Source organism: Dicentrarchus labrax, unplaced genomic scaffold (genome assembly GCF_905237075.1).
Source record: "Dicentrarchus labrax unplaced genomic scaffold, dlabrax2021, whole genome shotgun sequence".
NCBI lineage: Eukaryota > Metazoa > Chordata > Actinopteri > Moronidae > Dicentrarchus > Dicentrarchus labrax.
Genome location: NW_026136715.1, coordinates 5,634,783 through 5,660,160, shown reverse-complemented (window position 1 = coordinate 5,660,160; position 25,378 = coordinate 5,634,783). Strand labels below are relative to the sequence as shown.

General features: G+C 41.6%; 2 protein-coding genes across 10 annotated transcripts; one reads left to right on the top strand and one right to left on the bottom strand.

Moving 5' to 3' along the window:
- The first annotated feature begins 783 nt into the window (after positions 1-783).
- Positions 784-16,208, top strand: hipk1a (homeodomain interacting protein kinase 1a). 8 transcript variants are annotated; one of them, XM_051424210.1, is made up of 17 exons: positions 784-1,164; positions 2,491-3,259; positions 4,434-4,807; positions 4,902-5,025; positions 5,877-5,996; positions 6,090-6,176; positions 6,293-6,474; positions 6,584-6,734; positions 7,856-8,060; positions 8,305-8,423; positions 9,175-9,312; positions 10,651-10,799; positions 10,943-11,095; positions 11,860-12,030; positions 12,112-12,305; positions 12,505-12,635; positions 14,335-16,208. In XM_051424210.1, the coding sequence occupies exons 2-17, from the start codon at positions 2,528-2,530 to the stop codon at positions 14,779-14,781; spliced, it is 3,477 nt and encodes a 1,158-aa protein (XP_051280170.1). In that variant the 5' UTR covers positions 784-1,164; positions 2,491-2,527; the 3' UTR covers positions 14,782-16,208. The 8 variants fall into 8 exon arrangements, with proteins under 8 accessions (XP_051280170.1, XP_051280166.1, XP_051280165.1 ...); XM_051424206.1 differs by having other exon boundaries at positions 10,648-10,799; XM_051424205.1 differs by having other exon boundaries at positions 6,260-6,474.
- Positions 16,209-16,850: 642 nt separating this feature from the next.
- On the bottom strand, positions 16,851-24,809 carry sdf4 (stromal cell derived factor 4). 2 transcript variants are annotated; one of them, XM_051424214.1, is made up of 7 exons: positions 24,485-24,809; positions 23,120-23,432; positions 21,351-21,487; positions 21,087-21,200; positions 20,814-20,972; positions 19,014-19,189; positions 16,851-18,386 (listed from the first exon to the last, which is right to left on the bottom strand). In XM_051424214.1, the coding sequence occupies exons 2-7, from the start codon at positions 23,428-23,430 to the stop codon at positions 18,210-18,212; spliced, it is 1,074 nt and encodes a 357-aa protein (XP_051280174.1). In that variant the 5' UTR covers positions 23,431-23,432; positions 24,485-24,809; the 3' UTR covers positions 16,851-18,209. The 2 variants fall into 2 exon arrangements, with proteins under 2 accessions (XP_051280174.1, XP_051280175.1); XM_051424215.1 differs by having other exon boundaries at positions 24,605-24,809.
- Positions 24,810-25,378: the final 569 nt, after the last annotated feature.

Here is a 25,378-nt window from a genome sequence, read left to right as displayed (position 1 = left end):
AAGGTTTAGAGAAGAAATGTATCTCCAAAATAAATATAAAACCTATATAAACACCAGTGTAAATGTAAATCCCAGTAAAAAGGAGAAAGCCATTATAAGTTGTTTTAGTGGAGTAAAAAGTACGAGCAGAAATGTAAAGAGGCATAAAATGGAAATATGTGAATAAACAGGGTTTATAAAAAGGGTTTAAAAATATAATCTAATTAATTACCTTTCAAAAAATTTAGTCAATTACCTAATCCAAGTAGTAATCCAATATTAAAGTAACTTGATTACTTCCCCTTACTTTTAGATTACCTCAACAATGAATATATAAATAAAGACAATAACAATAAAAAGTACTGATGCAAATGTATCCTATAGGACAACAGAACAATGTAACCCTTGAAAAGAAAATGTAAAGATTTCTCGGTGTATTTTTAAAAGAAAAACTGATGTATTTTAAAATTGTAGTCCTACTAAATAATCCCTTTTTGTTGTCACTTTTTCTGCAACTATAATGGATTGCAGTTACCATTTTCTGTATCCTAATTACGTAACTTAGTTACATGTAATCCGTCACTCCCCCAAAACCTGTGAATAAATACTTATGTAATACATACTTAATTACATTCAACCACTGCTGGTGTCTGATTTAAGTTAATTAAAAGTGAAGTAAAGTGAGTGAAACACAGTAAACAGTTAAACAGAGACGATCTTTGTCTCTCTCTCTCTCTCTCTCTCTCTCTCTCTCTCTCTCTCGCTGCAGCCGTTCACGCCCGTTACGTCCCCACGTTGACGTCGACGTCGGCGGGGTCGGAAGTTAACGGCGAGCAGACAGACGGTGATGATGGAGCTCTGTCTGGGCGACAGCGCTCACTATGACGCGAACTGACACTGACCGGCCGCGTTGTGCACACTCCGCTCGGTTGACACGCGATGTGACAGCGGTCTCGAGTCAGATATGACTCGGGATGCGTTAGCTTAGCCCTCATCCATCCCTGCTATAGAGAGAGAGAGAGAGAGAGAGAGAGAGAGAGAGAGAGAGAGAGCTCCAGCAGCAGCAGCAGCAGCAGCAGCAGATCAGCTGATCAGCTGCAGCACCACACAGAGAGCCCGGCGAGGAGAAGATGATGAGGCCTTAAATGTCAGCTCGGCGACGGTGTGTTCAAGCATCAAATACAGGTATTGCTGTCCCTGCATGAGTGTGTGAGAGCTCGGTTTTAGTGTGAGACAGCGGGGAGCTCCACTGCACACTGACCTGACCCTGGTGCTGTATGGTAGACAGGGCACACACACAGTCATTAAACTGTCATAAATGTGATCATGTTGTGTGATCGATACTCTAGGGAAGTGGGTCATTAAGAGACCCCTTTTCTGACATGTTTTAAGGGTATTTCATACTGTATTCAATGCATAACAATAATAACAGTGCAGAATAAACTGCATAATAAACCCAAACAGTGAACACAGTAAGTGCAGGAAGTTTGTGTACATTTATCATTTGGATTCATTTTGGAGCAGATTATTTCCTGTTAGTATTGATCAGAGTTTTCCGGATATTTTTAGGAACTTTTTATACAATAATCTGTCCTTATTTAGTGTTTTCTTCTCTTCGTTGTGTTAGCTTTTTGGCTTTTCTAATGCCGGATGAGCCTGTTTATTATATATGGCTTGTGTTTTCTAGTTTTCTTCACAAAAATGAACATAATTCTGAGTTTGAGGTCTGCTGTGTGTATTTCTTAAAATCAAAAAGGCCTCGCAACCCCCCAGTGAAGCTTCAATGACCCTAGGTGGGGGTAATATGGGCTAGAAGGATGTACAATATGTAAAAGAAGCCACAATGATAACAGTAAAATGACAAAAAAAAAAAGTATAAAACATGTAATTAGACATTTTTAAGAATAATATACAGCAATAAAATGATGAAAAAGTCAAATAACAATAAATTAAAAACTAGTCTAGTCCAAGTGCCCTTGACCAAGATACTGGCTCAGATCTGGACTGGAGTTGGTCCCCGGGCGCCGCACGCAGAATCCAGTTCACCAGCCATAGTGTATGCGACCTGAAAGCAACAAAAACCTAAAAATATTCTGTTTACTGTAAATGTCAGGCAAGGACAAGCAGCAAATTCTTACATTTAAACTGGTTCATTCTCAAAATCAAATCAAATGTATTTATTAAGCACATTTAAAAAAATAAACTATCCTTGTCGACTTAAATGCTGTACAGACCAGAGAAAGGTAGAGAAAATTGCAATTAAGAGAAAAATGAATAAAAAGGAAACGTGGCGCTCTGGAGCAGGCGGGACAAGGAGTGACTGGCTAATCCCAGTATAAAGGGAGTTGCAGTGGTACAGGCGGGAGGATATAAAGGCGTGGATGACTTCCTTAAGATCTTTGAAAAAGAAAAACTACTTAATTTTTTATAATTTCATATCTTGTAAGCATCGTCAGCAATAAATGACAAACTCTTAATTCTCTCTCTCCTGATTGTCTCTGGGCGTTTTAGACGTCTCATTGATGGTCGCTGCTGATCTTCCGCAGACATGGCGTCGCAGCTCCAGGTGTTCTCCTCTCCGTCTGTGTCCTCCAGTGCCTACTCTCGCTCAAAGAGGCTCAAAGTGGAGAACCCGGCCTGGGATGTGTCCAACCAGCTGGGAGACAATGGCTACTACCAGCAGAGCCCCACCCAGGGAACTGCACCCTCCACTTCTGGCTCCAACTTCAACCCGGTGTACAACTCCAACCAGGCGCACCCGCCGACAGCCGGCTCCCGGGAGCAGACGGTGGTGCGGGCGGCGGACAGCACAGGTAGCCTTCGTGGGCCTCCCTCCTCCTCTTCCTCCTCCTCCTCCTCCAGCCGCCGTGTCAAGGATGCCGAGTCCTCCTCCCAGCCGTGCGACCTCTACCACAAGCAGTACAGCTTGAAGCGGAAGAGCGAGGAGGTAGACAGCAGCGACAGCGTCCAGATACTGGAGGAGCTCTCGGCCCCCGTGGTCTCAAACCGCACCGGTGGTGGAGGGGGGACCACCACGGCTCAGTCCATAGCACATTCCACTTCTACCACGAAGAGCAGCAACTCCCACAGCGAGGGCGACTACCAGCTGGTCCAGCACGAGATTCTGTGCTCGATGTCCAACAGCTACGAGGTGCTCGAGTTCCTGGGACGCGGCACCTTCGGCCAGGTGGCGAAATGCTGGAAGCGGGGCACAAACGAGATAGTGGCAATCAAAATCCTGAAGAATCATCCCTCTTATGCTCGACAAGGTCAAATTGAAGTGAGTGTGTTGTGTTTAAAGCGTTAAAAACTCCACCTTTTCTCATTCTTTAACCCTCTGCAGCAGATTCTCAGATAGGATGGATGATAGAGAGGAGAGAAAGATTCCTATGTACTTGAATTGCGAACGTTCACGTCATCAAGATGGTTGTAGGAGTACAGAGTTGGTCTTGTGAGGATTCAAATAATGAGCATTGACAATATAATAATGATGTTAATCAGATCTGTGTTTAAGAACACTGAACAATGGTCTGATTTGAGGCATCCAGTCATAGTCAGATATATATTAGAGCTTTCTGAAAAATCCAAGTTGTAATTACGACTGGAAAGTTGATGTGAACACTATTTGCAAAGAACGATAACTCTGATAACTCTGACTCTTTTCGCTTGTTTCCCCCAAAGCATTATGGGAACTGATGATTGTCCCAGAACATGAGAATCCCAAACAGAAGTTTGGAAAATACAATAGGAACTTTTCTTATTTTCCTTCTCTTCATTGGTTTCTTCGACTGAACTACGGCTCAACATGGTTGGAGACACTTCCCTCCATTTTTATACAGACATCTGTGTTGTGTTGAACCCCTGTGGACGTACAGGCAAAGACTCAAACTGGGGAAAATTATGGCATTTCCAAGTCCAGCTTCTCCTGAAAATAACAGTGTTTGTTTTTGGCAGAAAGGCACTGGCAGGGCGCTGAGTGAAAAAAAAAAAAAATTAACAGAGGGTTGACTGGACAGCTAACAACGCGTAGGGTGATAAAAGCACAGCACTCACAGGCAGCGTTCAGTGTCTGACTGATTTGGTCCCTCAAATGGGTTTTTCTGTCTCAGTTATGATCAGGTAGGACATACACAGCCAGAACAAGCTTCTCCTCCATTATCTCGGTTTCCAGGGTGACGATATTATTGCCTGAAAAGGAGCAACGCGTTGCCTTTTCTCTAGGCGACTGCATGCTGTCGCATACGCTCTTTCCTTATTGGAAACAATTGAAAAATGATGCTGGTGCTCCAGAAAAAAAAGCCTAAATCCTAAGACATAGTGACTCAGCTAAAGGCCTGTAAATAAAGGGATTCAAAGGGTTAAAACACAAAACATGTTTAGCTGACAATGTCTTCATTATAATTGATTAATGAGCTCAATTATACCTTCACCCTCCTATTTCTCCTCTCCTGTAGGTGAGCATCCTTAGCAGGCTGAGCACAGAGAACGCAGACGAGTTCAACTTCGTCCGCTCATACGAGTGTTTCCAGCACAAGAACCACACGTGCCTTGTGTTTGAGATGCTGGAGCAGAACCTTTACGACTTCCTGAAGCACAGCAAGTTCAGCCCCCTGCTGCTCAAGTGCATACGGCCTATTCTGCAGCAGGTCGCCACCGCACTGATGAAGCTGAAGAGCCTGGGGCTGATCCACGCCGACCTGAAGCCTGAAAACATTATGCTAGTGGACCCTCTGAGGCAGCCGTACAGAGTGAAGGTCATTGATTTCGGCTCTGCCAGCCACGTGTCCAAAGCGGTTTGCTCTACCTACCTGCAGTCACGATACTACAGGTGAGGATGTTAGCTTAGACTGTACAGTAAAGGCTTTTATTGGGTTTGTCATATGTAAATTGGCTGTACGATCCTGTATAAATTGTTCTTGCAGAGCTCCGGAGATCATTCTGGGCCTTCCTTTCTGCGAAGCGATCGACATGTGGTCTTTGGGCTGTGTCATTGCTGAGCTGTTCTTGGGATGGCCCCTTTATCCTGGTGCCTCAGAGTATGATCAGGTAAGCTACAGCACTGTCATATATATATTATATACTTTAAAGTGACATTTATTGTCTTTTTTAATAGGAAAGATTCTGGCCCACCAGATTCCATTGACAAACCACTCGTTTTACCTCTCAGATAATTGCAGAAACTGGACAGACACAAAATAAAACTCACCAAAATCTTCTTCCAAAGTCTTTGTTAGTCTTTCCACCGTCTTTCCAACAATCACCAATGCTGAATTGATGCCTAATAGATAAAGACCTTTTGTTCAAGGTCTATCACTCGCCACCAGACTCCATTGAGAGAACTGATAATTTTACCTTGCACATCATTGTAACATGTAACTTCATTCAAAGTGGAAAATAAACAAAATAAAACTCACCGAAACCAATCACCAACTCCGGTTTGGTGGAAATAAATCCTTAATGCACTGAGTTAGGTTAGAAAAACAGCCGTTTCAGTCGCTCTCCTCAGTGCCAATAACTGCACACAGCCTGACACTGCTCAGGGATTGAAACAGGGAGGTAGTGTGACGTCATTCTCTGCTCAGGACGGTTTTACTTTACTAAATATTTTCATAGGAAATAGTTGTTTGCTGCTATATTATTGTGTATATATATATGAAACATTTTAATAATGTTAAAGTCACACGTTTGGTGATATGTGACAGTTTAACTAAAATAATCACTTATCAGACTGTTAGCATATTTCACTTTTTTACTTGAATCTAATGCGTAAACCATGAAGACCTCATTCAGAGGCTGACACAACCAGCCTTCAGGTGTTATTAACTGTATAAACTGCCAGTAAAGGTTTTTTTTTGTCTTACATTAGCAGCTAACTTTCCCCCCATTCTCTCTCTCAGATTCGTTACATTTCCCAGACCCAGGGCCTTCCAGCAGAGTACCTGCTGAGTGCGGGAACCAAGACCAGCCGCTTCTTCAACAGAGGTCCTGACTCGAGCTACCCCCTCTGGAGACTCAAAGTGAGTGACCCTGCAGAGGTTGGTCCACAAAGAGAACACTCAAAATATACAGTACATATATACTGACGTCCTGCTGTGGTTATTTCTCCGCAGACACCCGCAGAGCACGAGGCAGAGATGGGCATCAAGTCCAAGGAGGCGAGGAAATACATCTTCAACTGTCTAGACGATATGATGCAGGTGAGGAAGGATCCTGCAGTAATATTGTTGCTGGTTGTTTCACAGCACAGCACGATTGTACCAGGACCTTTTACATATTGCAGGTTGACAAACACCGACCTCCTGTCCCTCTGCAGGTGAACATGACAAACCTGGATGGGACCGACATCCTGGCAGAGAAGGCCGACAGGCGGGAGTTCATCGACCTGCTGAAGAAGATGCTGACGCTGGACGCAGACAAACGGATCACGCCCATGAAGACACTGAACCACCCCTTCGTTACCATGACACACCTGCTGCACTTCCCTCACAGCTCACAGTAAGGCAACAAGTTCATTTCTATACTTTCTGTGAATGATCGCTGTTAGTTTCCAGGGTCCCGGCCGTGTTCATGTTTGATTAATTGATTTTTGAATGTTATTTTATAGTGTGAAGTCCTGCTTCCAAAATATGGATATATGCAAACGCAGATGCAGCGCCTTTGAGAACGGAAAAAACATGTTTGCTAGCAACAATACCCCAAGTGCAGCCACCAACCTCACTGTCACCTTCAGTAGCCAACTAAACCAGCACAATCAGGTGAGAACATCGTCTCCAATCTCTTCATTACATTATTCTTGTTGATCCAGTCTTGTTATATCAGTCGCTTTGTAAAGTGGAGGCTTCTTCGTGTGATAGAGAATGTGAGTTCCTGAAGACGTGCATTTTCATTTATAGTTGGAATACAAGAGAGGCATTTCTGTCAGAAATTACACCAGTAGTGAATCTGTTTAGTCTTGTTTCTCTAGTACTGCACCACTGAGCACATATAAAAGATACAGAGGATTTGTTGGTGACATACAGTTGAATCAATCTGCATTAATGATGAACTCTTATGCTTCAGTACCATCACTTTTAATTGATTTAACTGAGCTGCATATATTTTCTGAAAACTGTAAAAAAGCAAAAGTAAAACAAATTCCTGCTTGTACTGAAGTGGAGCTGCTGTACGTCTGCTGTCGTGTGTCACCATATTGTACACTCTGGGAATTGTCAAATGTTTTTGTTTAGTTAATTTTCGATTATTACTGTAGTGATCTTGCCATAAATTATAAATTCGACATTACACACTGTTTAAAGGGAAACAGGCGTAACATTGTTTCAGTGAAACCGTCTTTTTGCATGGATTGGTAGATTTTGATGAATCGTGCACACCACTCGTAGTCTAACTTCATTTGCTCATAATCACTAATTCTATAACAACAAATGCAGTGGGGAAATAGTGGAAACAATCCTAACACCATTAAAGGACCAATGTGTAGGATTTAGGGGCATCTAGTGGTGAGATTGCAGATTGCGATTGAAACTTTCCCAAACACCTTGCTCCAGTGTCACTACAGTATCTTTTGTGTTGATCTTTTTTGGCTGCTACTTTTGTCAATAAGTAACTGTACATTAAGGCTACAAGAGCTTCCAAATGGAGTTTGTTGACCATATATGACATTCATGTTCGAATTTAAATGAGTCTCTAACTGCAGGTGTGGATGTGGAAGACAGTGTTTGAACATTGCTGGTTGCCTGAAATTATGCATATGCATGTTTGATAAATACCAGTTGTACTTGTTCCTACGCATACTTTGAGGCTGCAGTACTTTCTTGCTGAACTTATCTCATCTTTTCAGCCATTGAATACGGTGTTTCCTGCATGTTGTGTCTTACAGATGGCCTCTACAGGAGGCCAGTCCCTGTCCCTCAGCAGTAACGTCCCGTTGCTGAACTACCAGCCTGGCCTCTACCAGCAGGCCACCATAAACATCCCTGGTCTAACCCAGCAGGGCGTGCCTCTGCAGACCAGACCCACCCAGCTCTGCACCCAGACTGAACCCTTCCAACAAACACTCATTGTTTGCCCGCCCACCATCCAGGGTGAGAATGCAAGATGTTAGTGTCATGAAAACCAATCTCATATCACATTTAGCTTGTAAAATGTAGAAATTTTGATCTGTTATTATTAATTTGCCCAACTAGCAACAAAGGAAATAAAACTGATATTTTGCTTTTGTGCACTTAACTTCATAATCCCTTAATGTCTTATATTTTAAATGTAGTATTGCATTTGTATACATTTGTCATTGATATGAGATAATATGCCTCCATATTTTCCTTACAGGTCTTCAAACATCCAATAAGCCCTCTGGTTATCCAGTGAGGATGGACAACTCAGTACCCTTAGTTCCTCAGAACCAGTCATCCCAGTCTCTCCACATCCAGCCCGGCATGCTGGCACAGGTAGGACCCACTGCGCCAGGGTTGGGATAATGGAATGTAATTAAGTACATGTACTCAACTGCAATCTTGAGGTACTTGTTCTTTACACTTGTACTCCTCCTGTAGCCACTAGTTACTGTACAGATTAGGATTTAAAATATAAAAACAGAGGCTTATAAATCTACTGTATTATTAAAGATTACACTTGAGGATGTGCGTGTACAGACTTGAAACTGTCATCGAGCCTGTTATAAAGTTACTGATTTACCAAACTACAGTTTCATTTTGGTATTTTATTATCTGCTGCTGGTGAAATTTAAACCAATGAAACTGACAGTCAGTGCAGGTAAAAATGAGCAACTGCTACCAGAATTAGCACATTGCTTATTAAAGACAAGCGAGTGAAGAGAGATAAAATATTTAATAAGAGATTTGTTATCCTCGGAGCTTTGTGAATCCAGGAAGGAGCCAGATGGAACCGGCTATCCGGACCCAACCCCAGTGACCCTCTGCGTCTGTACTTTGGTTTGTGTACATGTGGTTGGTCATGTATTTGTTGTTTTTTCTTCAATGCAAAAAAACATTTTCTCTCTTCACAAAACTCTATTATTCTTGTTCTGGTGTTAACTAACTGAAGTCTTTATCCAAACCAAAGACTCCCTCTTATTTAGGATGCAGTAGAATATGGAGCAGGTCTGTTCCGGATGAGTCCTCTCAGTTTGTTTTGATGTCCTAACACCTCCACTCCTTTCACCCTCACACCTCCTCCCAGGCCTCCCTCGACCCCCTGCTGGTCAGCAGCCTGTACGCCTCAGTGGCGGGAATGCCGCGTTTAGACTCAGTCCGGCTGCCAGTTGGCTGCGGGCGTGAAAGCCTCAGCGGCTTACTGGATCAGAACGCTTCCATGCTGGTAAAACACCAACATCACAACTGCTTCCTTCCTTCCTTTCTCCGAGCATGTGTATGTCAGCGGTGTGCAGCAGGACGTGGGATCGCATGTGCAACTCACCAGTCTGGTTTCTGCTTTTGCTTGCAGCTTCGGGGTTGCACCAGCTGGTCTTTACTAAGCCTGGTCCTAACTGCTGAGTCAGTTTTCAAGTTACAAATGACTTTAGATTAAGACGAGGGCTAAACCAGGCCTCAGATGCATAAAAATGTAGATTCACAACTAAAACTGTGTGTATGCACAAAGACAGCAATATACACACGTCACATTAATAAAACTGTACAGACTCCTGGTTCTGTTTTATAAATGATGACTTAAATGTAAATAAAAAGAATGATGACATTCATAACATTTAGCTAGAGATTAGAAGAATATCTAAAGCTTGTTGCCAGAGAGGTGTGTACTGTATCTGCTTTGTTACCAATGTCCATTAACAGATTACTTCATTTCAGAAGGTTATTTTCACATTAAAGTATACTCATTACATTTACTCATCTCTGACTATAAAACATGGTGCAGTGTCAATAATAACATTGTTAAATCACCAAAATGTGAAACTATTCATTCAAAAGCCACACTGCAGCCTCTAGTGAAAACACATTTTTGTAAATATCAGAAGTCATTAAAAACATTTATAGAAATTACACAGAAAGCTAAATAATCAGTTCAAAATTGGATCCACATTTTCACTTTTTAACCACCATGTGGAGAACGTTTGCGCCTCCTAGTGGTAGATTAAAAAAAGGCACACTGGAGTGGGCAGCAGTGAGACCAGCGTTGTTGACGCCTTCATTTCTTTCTGTCCTTACCTCAATACTGACACGTTCCTTTCAGGTGGGCTGTCTTCTTTCTGGACCCTTTCTGATTTTCACTGCGGGGGACTGTATGACATGCATGAACCTGAGTGAAATGTTTGTTTCTGTCTTTTCTTTAAACCTGGTTTTGTATTTAATGCTTCGTAAGTCACGTTTCCTTCTGAGCAGTAACAAACGCAGTCCTCTACAGAGGAATAGATGGTGACCACTCGACGTCATCTCGACTTTTGTTCAGCTGTCAGTGTGTCAGGGCTTAGTTTTAATGTGACATCTGCTGGATGTCTTGGTGTAGGACTGAGACGGGGATGTCTACAAACTGCATGTACTCACGTGACTTTTATTTCTCTAAGAAAAAATCTCCGACTTTTATTCTGCTATGGTTGACTCATTGCACTTTCTTCTCTTCTTTAAGTGTCTCTGCTGAAGGAACTTGGACCAAGTACAATTTTCTAACATGCATTTGTGTATCTGTGTGTGCATACAGCAGGGCTGGCCAGCAGGCACACAGCAGATCCTCATTCCTTCCACATGGCAGCAGATGCCAGGGATGGCCATCCATAACCCTGGGCAGGCTGTAGTGCCCGACTCACCCATGGGAGCCCCTATCTCCGACAGTCAACAGGCTTCTGGCTGGAGGTGAGTTTAGTCTTAACAGGACTCTGTGTCCGCATGCTGCATTTAAAGCACAGTGTCAGGTCTTGATGGAAAGTTTAGTTAATGCGGACAGAAGTGATGCGGTTTACAATAAGCAAGTTAAATCTGTTCTTTCTTTTTAATAGGGGTCGTCATGGAAGCCAGTACGATGGCGTCAGCCAGCAGGACTCTGGTGTTGGCCGTCACGCTGCCTCCCAAAGCCACAACTCAGGGGCCGCTCACTCAAGATCCCAACAGGGCAAAAGGTCAAAGGCTCGACATGCAGAGAGCAGAGCCAGGTATCCTGTCAGACTGTCATACATTCACATTATCTACATGTTGTTTGGGGGGGGTCGGCCATAAATTGTAGTGTTGGTGGTTTGATCCCTGGCTTCTCCTGTTCAGTTGTTCAAAGTGGGAGCGACACAGTAAAGCTGCAGGGATTTTCATTAAACCACAGGCCTTTTTCACAGCAGACATTTTGATAGTCATAGTAAGTAAAACACAGGTGTTACTGATAACATTAATGATGGAGTATAATTGTGACAGTGGGCCTGCCTGCACAATATCAGGACCCTGAAGCCTGATATATCTTAGCCACACATTAAAAGCTACACTGTTGCACTGGATGGCACGTTCCTCATTACCATGGACACACACACTGTACTTTGTTTTGACTCAATACCACGTACACTGAACTGCTGTAACAAGTGCTCACTGACTAGAACACCAAATGTGTATTAATCCCCAACAAATACACTGTTGACTATAATATATGTACCCTTTTAAAATATTTATGTATTCATGACCTGTTTACAGTAAGAACCAGTATGCTGAGCCACAAAGTGTGGGGAAGTTAGAAAGTATTGTACATTTTTCACAGAGCCCTTAAATTGCTCTCAATGTGTGTGTAAAAAGCATTCATTGCTCAAGGTTTTTTAACGCAAGTAGAAGCTTTAAAGAACATTAAATGCAACATAAATAGATCTATTTTCTCAGCTCACTATGGAGATTTTGAATTTGTAATCAGGCAGTGAAAGAGCACCTTTGTCCCCCCCCCCAGGCCTGTGTCGTCAGTGCATCCGGCCACCACTGTGGTCCACAACACCTCTGCTTTTGCTGGCGATCAGTCTCAGCCCATCGTCATCTCTGACACACCCAGTCCTGCTGTCAGCATCATCACCATCCACAGCGACTCAGAAGACGAGGATGACAGGAAGTTCCCCGCTGCCTGGTGAGCTCATTTCCTCTGTACGACCGAGAGGTTACATCCTGCTCAAACGGTTATTTACGCCTTCCTTATTCTCTCCTGCAGTTCTGGAACAAGCCAGAGGACCAACGTGATCAGCTGTGTGACGGTACACGACTCCCACGACTCCGACTCCTCCACCAGCAGCCCCCTGAGCCCCAAGACCACCTCCCAGCCCACCAAGTCTCTGGCCATCATCATGCCATCTGTGAAGAGCCAGCCAGGAGAGAGCACAACCCACAAAGCTCCAGCAGCTCCAGGTCCTCGAGAGATCCACATTTCTTAAATTCTGTCCAGCCATGAATATCATTGTCTAGACTTCATATGTATTTATTTAGTTTTTTAATGACGACATGTGGTTGCATCAAATGACCTCAGGTTAATCAACATAAATCCATTTGACTGTATTGTAATCTATACTCTTCTTAGTGCTCACAGTATTCTGGTTTTCACTGGTAGATCAAGCTACAAGTGGCTCTGGAAAGTCCAAGAAGGGGTCAACTCAACAGTCTAGTCGGCCAGGAGATTCCAACACCGATCGCCATCAACGGGCTGCATCCAGCAGATCTCAGCCTCTTAACCTGAGTCAGGTAATGTAGCTGATGTCTGCTCGCAAGGTGAACCCTCGCTCCAGGAAGTTAGTATCAGTAATAGTAGCACTATTTGTGCAATTTTCAGTTTCTTTGCAAAAAAACATCTCCACATTCATTGCAATTCTTTTTAGAAAAATCTGCTGTTATGCCAGGCATTTTAGGCCACAACAATACCACAAAATCCTGGAGGGACTGCAATACCAGCACCACATTTCCAGTTACTGTCACAGTGCCCGTTAAGACTGCGAGTGTGTTGAGGTTAATCCAAGCACACACACTTGATCTCAGGCCATATTGTCACTCCTGCAAATAAATGGCTCAATTGAGCTCAGGCGCTGTTGCTTTTATTTAATTTGCACACGAAGAATAAAGACGTCAAGTTTATTTAAAGGTCACATTTAAAAACACTGACCAAAGTGCTTTACAGAGACATTAAATAAAACACGGGAACAATCACATAAAACGAGGATATAAGTAGATAAATAAAAGCATAGAATAGCATCATAAAAGCATAACAAACAGCATTGGGCACACAGTAAAAACCAAAGTGTGGTCATAAAAAAAAAAGACACATTTCAAAAGGAGTCAATAGAGGGGGAAGATCGTCAGTGGCAAACAACTGAGAATACTCCATCACTTTTGGTTTTAACTGGGCTAACATGGAGAGCAGTGCTTGGTCAGCAGATCTGAGGGGTCGGGAGGTGGGCAGAGGATGAGTTACCTGGTGCCAGTCCATGCAGTGCTTTAAAAACAGATACAGTTAATTCATTCTGTACTTCACTAGTGGTGAAGGCACAAGTAGCATCAATCATTACAGGTACAATCTGATTGATGAACATTTTTAGGTAACTATTTCTCAAAATCGTTGATAATGTAAAAACAACTAACTCACTGTTGTTCAGATATGCAATATAATTTGAATCATCACATGAGGTATATAAAGTATAGATTTTTTATCCTTTTATTTTGATTAAGGGAGACGCCTTTCTGCTGGTTAAAACAGCAGAGCCAGAGCACCAGGATACTTGTGTCTCAAGCTATGAGACTGAATGACTGATGATGAGTGATGTGAATTGTTGGATAGACTGATCTCTGAATACTGCTGTGAAATATTTGGATAAATGTGCTTCAAGTGCACGTCAGGTGTACTGCCTGTTGGTATTTCTCAGACATGGGACACACTAAGGGCACGTTCACACACCGTCAGATAAGCAAGCGTGTCCCACGTCAGATAAATACCAACACACTTAACCCACATTTAGAGCTGTGTATCCCATAAGTCACCACAGTCTACTGCACCGGACTTTGCTGTAGTGCTCCATGAGCTGGTTTTAAGATCAACGTTAATCAATAGACATAAAGAAGTTTAAGTAGTTGGTAACTTCTATTCAAAAATAACTTTTGGTCACATTTCCTGGAACTTTCACTACATACTGACAGTAATACATGAGGTAGATAATCTGTGATTGGTTGGTTGCTTTCGTTCAGACCCGATGGATTCACAGGAACATAATCAGTTCACATATTATCTGTCTTATCTACTACTGTTGGGTTATAGTGAAAGTTTCAGCAAATACGGCAAAAAAACAATTTTTATACACGCCACCAGAAACGTGTCACACAAGTTGACTACTCACTCAAGTCTAGGTCTTGGGATGGGGCGGACCCTAGAGACCAGCGTTCTCTGTTGTTTCAGGTACAGCAGTCTGTGATGTCGTCATCCCTCGACCAAACAGGAAGCAGCGGTTCCCTGAGGCGGCAGCCGACGTACCCCCCTCCCGTCTCCTCCCACTCATCCTACAACACCCTCTTCAGCTCGACCCCAAACCTGTACGCCTACCCCGCGTCCGCCGCCCTGGCCTCCGTGTCACAAGCCGTGGACCAGATGCAAGGCGGCTCGTCCCGTAACAGCAGGGCGAGCGGAGCGTACTCCTCCCTGGCACTGCTCCAGAAGAACGGCAGCCTGGCCCTGGGAGGATCTGCTGCGGGACAGTATGGCGGCGGCGGCGGCGGCAACAACAACAACAACAACCAACCGCAGCAGCAGCAGCAGCAGCAGCAGCAGCAGCAGCTGGGAGGGCAGCCTTTCCACCACGCCAGTGCTACTTACCAGCGAAAACTCAACCAGTATCCCTACCTGTAAAAGACTGACGGCTGATTGAGACAGAAGCATGAAGACCAAATGGAGACCGAGACTAGAGAGGAGCACAAGCTCATCACGGGCGACTGTGACTTGTTTTCAACTCGACTTTTACACTTTCTTTTACTGTCCAGTCCTTATTTTCGCTGATTGTTTTTGGATAAAATAATCACGGAATGTATTTATATTTTAATCATGGTCAGTTCCTTTTTTTTTTTTAAATCTGTTCCAGAGTTTCTTTGAGTTGCATAGAGCATGTTAACAGCGAGCAGTCTGTAAGTATCTGAACAGTGACACATTTCTTGTTGTTCTGTACTCCGGTACACCGCTTAAACTTTCAACTTTAATTCAAAAGCATTTAAATGTACAAAAAAAAAAAGTACGAATTGTAGCCCTTTTTATATAAACAGTCCCCAAGTTCAGGGGGACAAACTTAAAGTTGAGAACTCTACTTACAGACTGCAACGTTAAATTGATTTCTCTCATGTTAAGCCCCAATTTTTTGTGTTTTAAAGAGAAACTGGAACTTGCTGCTCTCTACTACTATTATTATATTATTATTATTATTATCATCATCAGAATCAGAATCATCAAATAATTGTTTAAAAGGTTGCATTTACATACACACGATCGCCTTACTCATTTAGGCCAATGTCTCTTATTTTAAACTTTAATATGTCAGCACGTTGTGATAAGTTAGATGAATATGTTGTGTGTTTCATTTATGAATGTAACTGTGTGTTTGTTATCTGTATTATGAAAAAAAAAAAAGTAAGCTATGTACTGTACTGTATAATGATGTGTCACTGTGTTCTTCAAATGTTTTCCATTCTGTTTTAGTACTGGCCGCTGACTTGATTATATTTATGTGTTCAGTATGTTGAACGATGCAGTACGGTTCAGCGTATAGAGTATAGGGTGTGCTATCTAGAGGAGATTGTTTTTTTTTTTTTTTTTTTACAGTTTCTTAAGGTTGCATGTGTCTTACATGGAGTAGCATTCAGGGCAGGTTCGTAAACTGCAGCTTCACCGATTAGAAGGATTATCAGTGTTACGTTTGATTTGTACGACGAACACATCAACGATATTGGGAAAATGTAAAAGCTCTTGTCCTGTGAAGTGATGTTTGTGAAGTAAAAGCGTGCGCATCAAATCTGATTGGGGTTTCACACAATCATGTAAAAGTCCAAGCCATTTAGATTGCAGCTGTAAAACTCACAGTAATGCATTTGAATTGTGAATAATCAAATCTGACAGAAGATGATTTATAAAAAGATACAAATTGATGTTCAGTATGTAACCGCTTCTAAACAAATCATTGGTTTGGTGAAATTATGGTTGTCCTGCTGTGTTGTGAAGTGCTACATTACATAGAACACACAATGAACCTTAACCCGTATATACGCAATAAAATCTTCTTAAAAACAGAACCAGAACTTGGGACTCATTGATGATTCAAAATGGAAGAATCTTTTTCACATTAACAGGTTACACAATCTCATATACACATTCAAATTAAACACAGGGCTGCACTTAACCACTATTTTCATTATCAGTCAATTATTTAATCAATCGTTTGGTCTAATGAATGTAAGGAAAAAGTGAAAAATGTACATTTATATCTGTCGGACAGTGTCTGGTTTTATCCACCCAAAGATACAGTTTTTAATGACTTTAAAACTAAAATCATCACTCTGTGAGAAGCTGCAATTGGAGAACATTTGGTTTTTATGCTTGAGCAATGACTGATATTATGAAAATAGTTGAGCCCATCAGCACTGTTACAGCTAACAGCACCCAAGTATAGCCTCACATGGCTGCTGGCATGGCAGTGTACTCTAGGTTGAGAGAAAATGCCATACATTTACTCAATGACTTCTTAAATCTGAATATTTGCTGTTTTTCTAGGCCTATATGATAGAAAATTGTGTATCTTTGGGATTTGGATAATTTTTACAGACAAGAAACTTGTTGTTATTTCACTTATTTTCTTACATTTTATTGACATAAAGAGTTAAATTGATCTGTTATTTGCAGCCCTAAAAAAAAAAAAAAAAACTAAAAAGGAGCTGTTTAATTGATAAGAAATATTTATTGTTTACCAGTATATTTGCAATACATTTTATAAAGCTGTGTCACATTCTATTATCATAAATCTTATCTTACAATTCAAAACAGGACCGAGGACAGAGGAGCCTGTAGCAGGATCCAAACACGCCACAGGTTACTGGAAATCTCAACAAAATGAAGGAATTTAACTCCACAGTTCGTTCATGCATTTGAAAAAAAAAAAACAAGGTGCAGGTGGAATTGTAACCAAGAGCATTTGAAAAAATCTACCAGGTAAACATGATGAAGAGCGAGCTGTCTATCCTTTGTGAACCCAGATAAGGACACCCAAGACCTGCCTCTTACTATACGTAGTAAAAGGAGGTTCAAACCTGTGCAATGATCCAAATTATAATCGGTCAAATAAATAAATCCATCTGTATCCACATCTTAACACGAGGGTGAATCAGACTGCTAGGCCTTTAACCACAGGAGACAGTTTGACCTGACACACACAGGTGTCAAATCAGTGACACCCGTGCTTTTCCTTCAATAAGTCAAAATGTTTGCTGTGAAAAAAGCTCATATATTAATCTCTTTGCCTACATTTTGTATTACTCGGACAATAAATTATTAATGAAAGTCTGTGCTAAGTAGGATCTTTGTACGTTTTTTTTTGTTTTTTTGTTTTTTTTTTTACACAATCAATACCCTGTTTATAAGTAGAAGGACGGATACTAACTATTATAGAAAGTAGTGGAAGTGTACACCGCTAATGAGTAAGCTTCACCTTTTGAATTTGGGGGAATGAAGTGGTATTTTGTGCGTCACCAATAAACTGTTTATGACGATACGATATGTCTATTAGGGTGGTTCCTTTCAGCAGCGTTATATTTATTTTCAGAGGCATTGGTATGTGACAATTAATATTTACAGCTAAAGAACAACAGATCCTGCAGAACGAATAGCTCGCCTAGCTGCGCCGTCTCTCTCACTACCGCACCGGGAAAACGGGGAAAATCTAGTCAGGGTTAAAATTCCTCATATACACACATTTCACGGTATTACACACAAAGAAATTTGGAGTTGCTGCGGTGCCTCAAATTCACGGAGAAGCCCAACATTTAAAAGTCGTAAAAGTCCAATGGCACACAGAAGGCAGACCATGTTAACGGTGATGGCTGGCAGACAGTCCAGGGCTGAAGGAGGGACGTATGCGTTTTAGTCAGCAGTGAAAGAGGCCGTTAAGGCTAGGCTTTTTAAACACACAATTGCACACTAGATCATCCTAAAATTAGGCTGGGCCCCCTCCTCAGGCTTGTCCCTGTAGCAGATGGAGAATGAGAGAGAAGAGGGGGCTGGGGCGGCGTTTGCGTTTGTCTTCAGAACTCCTCGTGAACATTTCGGGCGTAATCCATGAGCTTGCTGCCCGTGAAGTATTCGCTGTACTTGAGAATCTCGTCCAGCTCCAAGTTGTGATTCTGGTTTTCATCTGCGACCGCAATCATCTGCCTGGCCTCGTTCAAAGCGTTGTGCTCGTTCATGGGGTCCATGTACTCCTGCACGCCACGCGAGAACAAGACATGTCAGGAGAAGAACGTTGACGGTACAGTTAGAAAGAAATTGTAGGTGTTTTTATGGTGGTTATACAGTGGTTCCCAACCTTAATTGAACCCCAAAAAATATACTACACAGTAGGCCTAAATCTCAGCATTTCGTTAATTTCTTTGAAGAAAACGAAATGAAATTGTTATTTTTAAAGTTTAGATTATCATTTAGGATCTAAACTTTGAAGACCTGAACATAAACTACATTCACAGAGCCTTCACTCTCTGGTAAACACAGAAGAAAACACTGAATTTGTCTATTAAGAAGGCTACTAAGTATGATTGTTAAAAATTAATAAACATAATAAAGTTCCTAAAAACATCAGTAAAACTCACAGGAAATAATCTGCTCAAAATTCATCCAAATCATTTAGTTCACTCAGTTATTGTGTTCACTATTTGGGTTCATTATACAGTCTATCAGTAGTTCTGCACTGTCATTGTTATACATTGAATATAATATGAAAATCTATAAAAATGTGTCCCTTGGTTGTCAGGGGTCCCCTTAAGGAAAAAAGGTTGGGAAGTGCTGTTTCAGTAAACTGGATCCACAGTGACCAATCAAACGAGACCTCTCACCTCCAGTTCATCCATGGTGACAATGTTGTCACGGTTTGAATCAATGACTTCCTCAAACTCCTTCTTCCTCTCCCGAACCCAGTCGTCATCGATGTCCTGAGCCTGCTGGTTCTCCACGGTGCCCACGGGTAAGGAGATGAACTCCGACAGCGTCAGTTTCTTATCACCGTCCTGGTCTACAGGCAAAGCACAATGAACATCTCATTTTTACATAACGAGCATCATCGCAGATTATAACTCAAATACACGTCCACAATAATCTTTATTACATAAACAGATATTTGTTGATAGAGAACTATCTGTCTGAGGCAAAATGCCAACAGGTAGCAATAATACTCGGCAGAACTCGTTCGTGGCGACAGCGTGACCTAAAAGTGGGTAGAAAGTAGGAAGATGTTTATATAACCAAGTAACCCGTTGCCAATCTGGGGCAGGCAGAATAAACTAAGCCATATAAAACCTCCCACCAAACTGACAAGTTGAACCGGCTGCCGCAGGGCAGAGCGCCCCGGGCCTCTAACAGCGGGATGAGAGGATGGTCCACACATCCTTTCCGACTGCATCAGCAACACTCTGCTTTAGCGCTGAGGGGCAAGAAGATCACTCTGGGAGGGGTGGGGCACCGTATTATTCGACTATGTAACAGGAAAAGCATGTTGGACCTAGTGCACCCCACACACACACACACACACACACACACACACACCCATAACACACATAACACACACACACACACACACACACACACACCGCCCTGTCCCTCCATCAAAAGTGATTCCCCCCCCCGTTTGTCATGCCTCTTTGCCATTCATCCGACATGAACCTCCGTGTAGAGCCGGGACACGTTCACACACGTTTTGTACTAAATACCAAAGCAGGTATTGGAAATTTATGACTAACTGCAGGATTTTCTGCAGGATTTTTCACCATTGAATCAGACAGCTCTGTCTCCAGGGCTGGCACACAAAGTGCTAAAACCAAGTGTGGAGATAAGTCTGGCTGTGAGACTAGGCTTTATCTGAAGGGACGTGCACACACGCATCTCTGAAATGACCTGTGACTGGTCTGGAATCCCTTATACATTTTTTAAAGCGTGAAAACAGAGCGAGGAAGAGGTGCAGAAGTCTCTCTCTCTCTCTCTCTCAAACTCCTTGAATTACAATACGCTGAAAGGTTACTATAGATTTTTCCATTGACACCAAACCAAGTGACCTAAATAGGTCAAGAACAGAATTCCCTCTGCATGAAAACACAGAAGACGTTGCTATGATATGAAATTAAATCCAACACATACAGTTCCATGTTAAATATCTTAAAGGGTGTACATATGTAAGCTACTATAATCAATAGTCTTATATTAGCAATGGACCAGATAACAATGCGTATGTGTCTCAGTTTGGCAGCCTGCGACTTTACTGTGTCGGTTCGCTCTCAACGCTCTCGTCAGCGTGACGTCCAGCAGCAGCAGGAAGCTGTTTTCAAAGAAAAGGCTCTCTCTGTGCACTACCTCCTGAGCAACCTACTTCACAGACAAGATTAGCGAAGAGCTGGTGAACATAGTAGAGTATTTAGCAGCTAAAGAGACAGATATTTCCCGCAGATCAACTACAGGAGAGTCAATATTTAAATTACATTCATTACACAGCCAGATCATCACTCTTAATGCTAATGTTTCTCTGTATCAGCTGGATGTGTAAATAAGCTGCTGTTTGCTAACAACTCTGCTAAAGCTGATCGCATGTCAGTGTTGTGTTAAGACAGTGAAGCTCGTGGTTCAGACATCGAGTGAGTAAAACGCACCTAAGTCACGCACTATCTCCTTGACCATGTATTTGAGCATGCCTCTGCTGTGCTCAGGATGAAGGAAAGACAGGAACTCTTGCTCATTCAGCAGCTGGTCAGCTGGGGGGTTGTCGGCCTGAAACCAGCGGTCCTTCAGGCTTTCCAAAACCTCCTGAGCTGCAATGAGGAAGATAAAAAAAAAAAACTCAATTATATGGTTACCTAAACAGATTTTAACTAGATATCTGCAGCACATATTCTGGACGTTGTTCTATATAGTTCTATACTTACTTTCCTCGTCCAGTTTCAGATCTTCATTATTCTTTATTTTCTCAGCGATTTCCTTTTCATTGAAACCTTTGCTGGCCAGAAATTTGACTCTGTATTCATCCCAGGTCACGTGACCTATGCACAAAGCATGAATTGAGAATTTGAGTTATGACTAAAACAGAAAGTATTTATTACTTGACAGGATTTTAATAACAGACAGTGTGCTTTGAATTATAAGTGGATGTGATTATCGGCACGCTCTCTCTCTCTCGCTCGCTCTCTCACCGTCGCCGTCTGGGTCTACAGCACGGAAACTGTTCTTGTTCTCCACCATGGCCTCCTGAAAGTGCTCCTCCGTCTTCTCCATAATCCAGCGCTGCATCTCCTTGGCGCTCACACTCCTGTCCTTGTTGAAATCAACTCTGTGAGGAGATAATAAAAAAAGAAAATAAATTAGCTGCTAATCTATTGAACATTAACAATGTCATTGCTGCTTTAAAACTGCTGATTATATACTATCAGCTGTAACAACCCATATGATGCATGATCTGTCTGGCTTGTGTCCAACCCGGTGCTTTTGTTTAAACCCGCCAAGGACTACTTCCTTTAACACGGACATTTCTTTACCATTTAAGGTAAAATAAGGAAAGAATAGTGCGGATTTGTTAAGTACTTTTATTCCCAAAAAAGGACATTTATCAAGTCAGGGAGAAGGATTAGCTTCAAAATATGCAGTGTCCTTTTCATCTGTTTTATTCTCTGCTGTAACAATGGCACATTGCCTTATAAATGCATACTATGCACAGTGGTGGAATGTAAACAAGTATATTTACTCAAGTACTGCACTTAAGCACACATTTGATGCATCTGTACCCCAGTACTTACATTATATGACACTTCTGTAATATAGAACGAATTGATCGATGTACAAAATAACTAGCAGATTAATCTATGATGAAAATAATCATTAGTTACAGCCCTATATTCACAATTAGGGTCGCCTGAACGAACTACAAAAGAAAATGCTGCTTAAACATTAATGCACGAGTCATAATAATATATTCATATACTGTATAATAGTATATACACACTGCTGCTCAAAGGTTTTCTTATTTTCTTCAATAATGGCCATTTTAACATATAGTTATTTATTATTTCTAAGTTTTAGAAAGTGTTTGTCAGTCTGGTTGAACCACTGTACAGCACTTTGTTCTCCATGTAACAAAACATTGCTTTATTTTTGCAAACCCTTCATACTAAATATCATCTATTTGTAAAGAGAACTTTCTACAACCTACAACCACGAAGGACCATTCAGAAATATAGAGTAGTCCTCTCTTTTAAGCCTTTGTGTATATGTACACATTATATATTCACTTTACACACTCACAAATCTCTGCTTAGAGTATTTGATACTTTACAGTTTCCTGATACTACTTTTGTACTTTCTTTTACAATATAGAACATTTACTTATAATGGAGTCTTTTTTCCGTGTGGTATTAGTACTTTTATTTAAGTAAAGAATCTGCTCCACCACTGACTATGCAGAGAAATATTTGCACAGCTAACATAACTGTTTTTTTTAAAAACATAAGTGCATTCTTTCTTTCATTACTGATTCTTACACGTTGCCTCATTTTTGTTCTTATGTGAAACTGTTTTCCGGGTATGGTTCTGCCTTCTACGACGAGGGAAGTTACATCGCATACATAAAACTGAGGTTACAAAATACTCTTTCCCTTTCTCGTTCTGTGTCTGTTTTGCAAAAACCATGTTGGGACACAAGCAGATCACATCAAAACACGACACCCCTTCAGCTTCTCAGAACAGTGATAAGTATAGTTATCGAAGCATATGAGATATTTTTAAGTTACACCTCTTTGCTAGTCTAGTATTCAAATATTTGGCATTTATAGCCCTGCAGCTGCTTTGACTTAACGCTGGTGACTTCTGGAGAACCTGATCAGCAGCTACGCTCAACCATTTATCTCAGGAATGCTGTAACTCCTGACTGAGACTGAAACAATAAATCACACAGAAACACAGATCTTACTTGGTGAATATGTCAATAAGCTTCTTCCTGTTCCTCCTTGGCTCAGAGTCCTCCTCAAACTCCTCCATCTCTTTACCCAGGAACACCTCCTGGTGGAAGTCCTTATTGAGGTGGCCATCCATCTCCATTTTCACCCCATTCAGGTGGTCTGGGGGAAGAATCTCGTTCTCGTCCTTGTTCGGAGGAGACTTATCTTTAGAGGCTGACATATTGGCTGGCCGTGCGTGCACATCCATGCTTTGGAGCAGGACGAAGAAAAGCAGAGACGCAGCCAGAAGGTTTCCGCAGCACAATTTCCTACAAACAGCCATGACTGTAAAAAAAAAGACATGTAAATGCAAAGGTTTAGTTATGGGAACTAACTCTGAAACCCCTGGGGGTCGTGAGGCCTCCTTGAGTTTATGTGGTGTAAGAAAACTTTAAAATATACACTGTAGGCCTATATCTCAGCATTTTGTCTAATTCTGTGAAGAAAAATAAATGAACAGACACAGAAAACTCACATCTGATGTAATATTTACAGGAAATAATCTGCTCAAAGTCCAAACGTCCTGCAGTTATTTGGGTTCATTGTACAGTTTTTAAGCTGTTCTGTACTGTTAATATCCATAAAATATGTCAGGGGTCGTCAGTTTACTCAAGGATATAAAAAAAAGGATCCCTTAAGGAAAAAGGTTGGGAACCATTTTTTTTATTTTTTTACACTGTTTTCCTCAAGTTAGATGTCGCGTTCACGTCCAATTGGATTTCCCGTAATTGAAACACGCCCAATGGAAATTCCGACTCACATCTGGCAGGTAAGGTTAAGTTATGTTGGGAATTCAAGAAAAAAAGTAAAAACAGCTAGCCAGAGTCAACAAAAGCCTTTATAAAATCCATGAATACACAGATATAAGCAGTTAAAAGCAAAAGAAACGATCAAACACACTGAAAGGCGATTTTAAAACTCGAGTAATGTCCTCTGGAGTTTGTTCTCTAGCGATTTAAAAACTAATATAAACACAGTTTGGTTATAACAAAAGTGAACGCTTCAACGGTGCTGCAATAAGGACATAACATCTTAACCGTCAAGCCTTTTACATCGTTATTTATGCCCACATTTGCCACGTTAATATGATTTACCAACACGGATTTACGTGCTCATAAAAGCAGCCAACGGTTTGCTTTCCGTAATTAACGGCTAGCTCGTGAATCTAGCCTCGTCACGTCATTCGAATTGTCTGACACCGCAGCTGACTGACGTTACGCGAGCTAAGTGGCTAACACACGCAGGCTAATAAAAACATTATCGATTGGCGCCACCCGGGTACAACAAAGAGTCTAAAATCCAAGCGGGAAAGGATGTTGAGTAGAGCAGCTACCAACCTTGACAAGCACGACGACTACACACCACGACGGAGAAGTTCAAACGACTTGTGGAAGTGTTGAGGGGCGGCAGTGTTTAGTCAAGTGCCAGCCGGCTAATGCTAACTGGTAAAAACAGACCTGCGCTGGTTCCAGTAAGGCGAGCTGTCAGATCCCAGTTCCTGTACACGTGGCTCCTCCGCTACACTCCCACTCCGCGATGTGGGACGGGTCAAACGAAGAAAACACGGAGTGGCTACAAAAAAGGAAAAAAAAAGCCCTTGTCGATGTTCCAGCTAGCGTTAATTCACTCCAGCTGTCAGCTGTGCTGGTTTGTGCGCAGCCGCAAAGCTTTCTGTGGGACGGGAGTGTAAGTGTAGCTTCCGGTCGGCACTTTCAAAATAAAACGTAGTAAAAGCAGTGATATTTATTTTTGGTGGGGTCTTTTATTCTGTTATTCTACCTCACTTCTATATGATTTTAATTGTTTGGATTTTATTTTTGCCTAGTGCCTCCTGAAATGTTTTAATCCTGAGACAGGATGGAAAGTGCTGTGTGAATAGAGTGTATTATTATTACCTAAAATAATATTTAACTGGGATATTTCACATTGTCATCCTTGGGTTTGTGAGTGTCACTCGTTTTCCAGAACAGGTTACTACGTGATATTCAGGAAATCAGGAGTAAAAGGTTTCTTATGTATAAAAAATATAAAAAAAATGGTCGGTTAATATATGGTGTAATAATAATTACATTGTAAAACCTCATGTGAGGTATAACTTAAACAAAAAACAAAGATCTCTCTGTGCACAGTTGTGTTCACGCCACTCCAGAGGAGGACAGACTGTGGTTGTTGTGTGGTGACGGTGTTAGTGGTTGTTAGCAGTACATTAGTGCTTTTTATATATATTTATA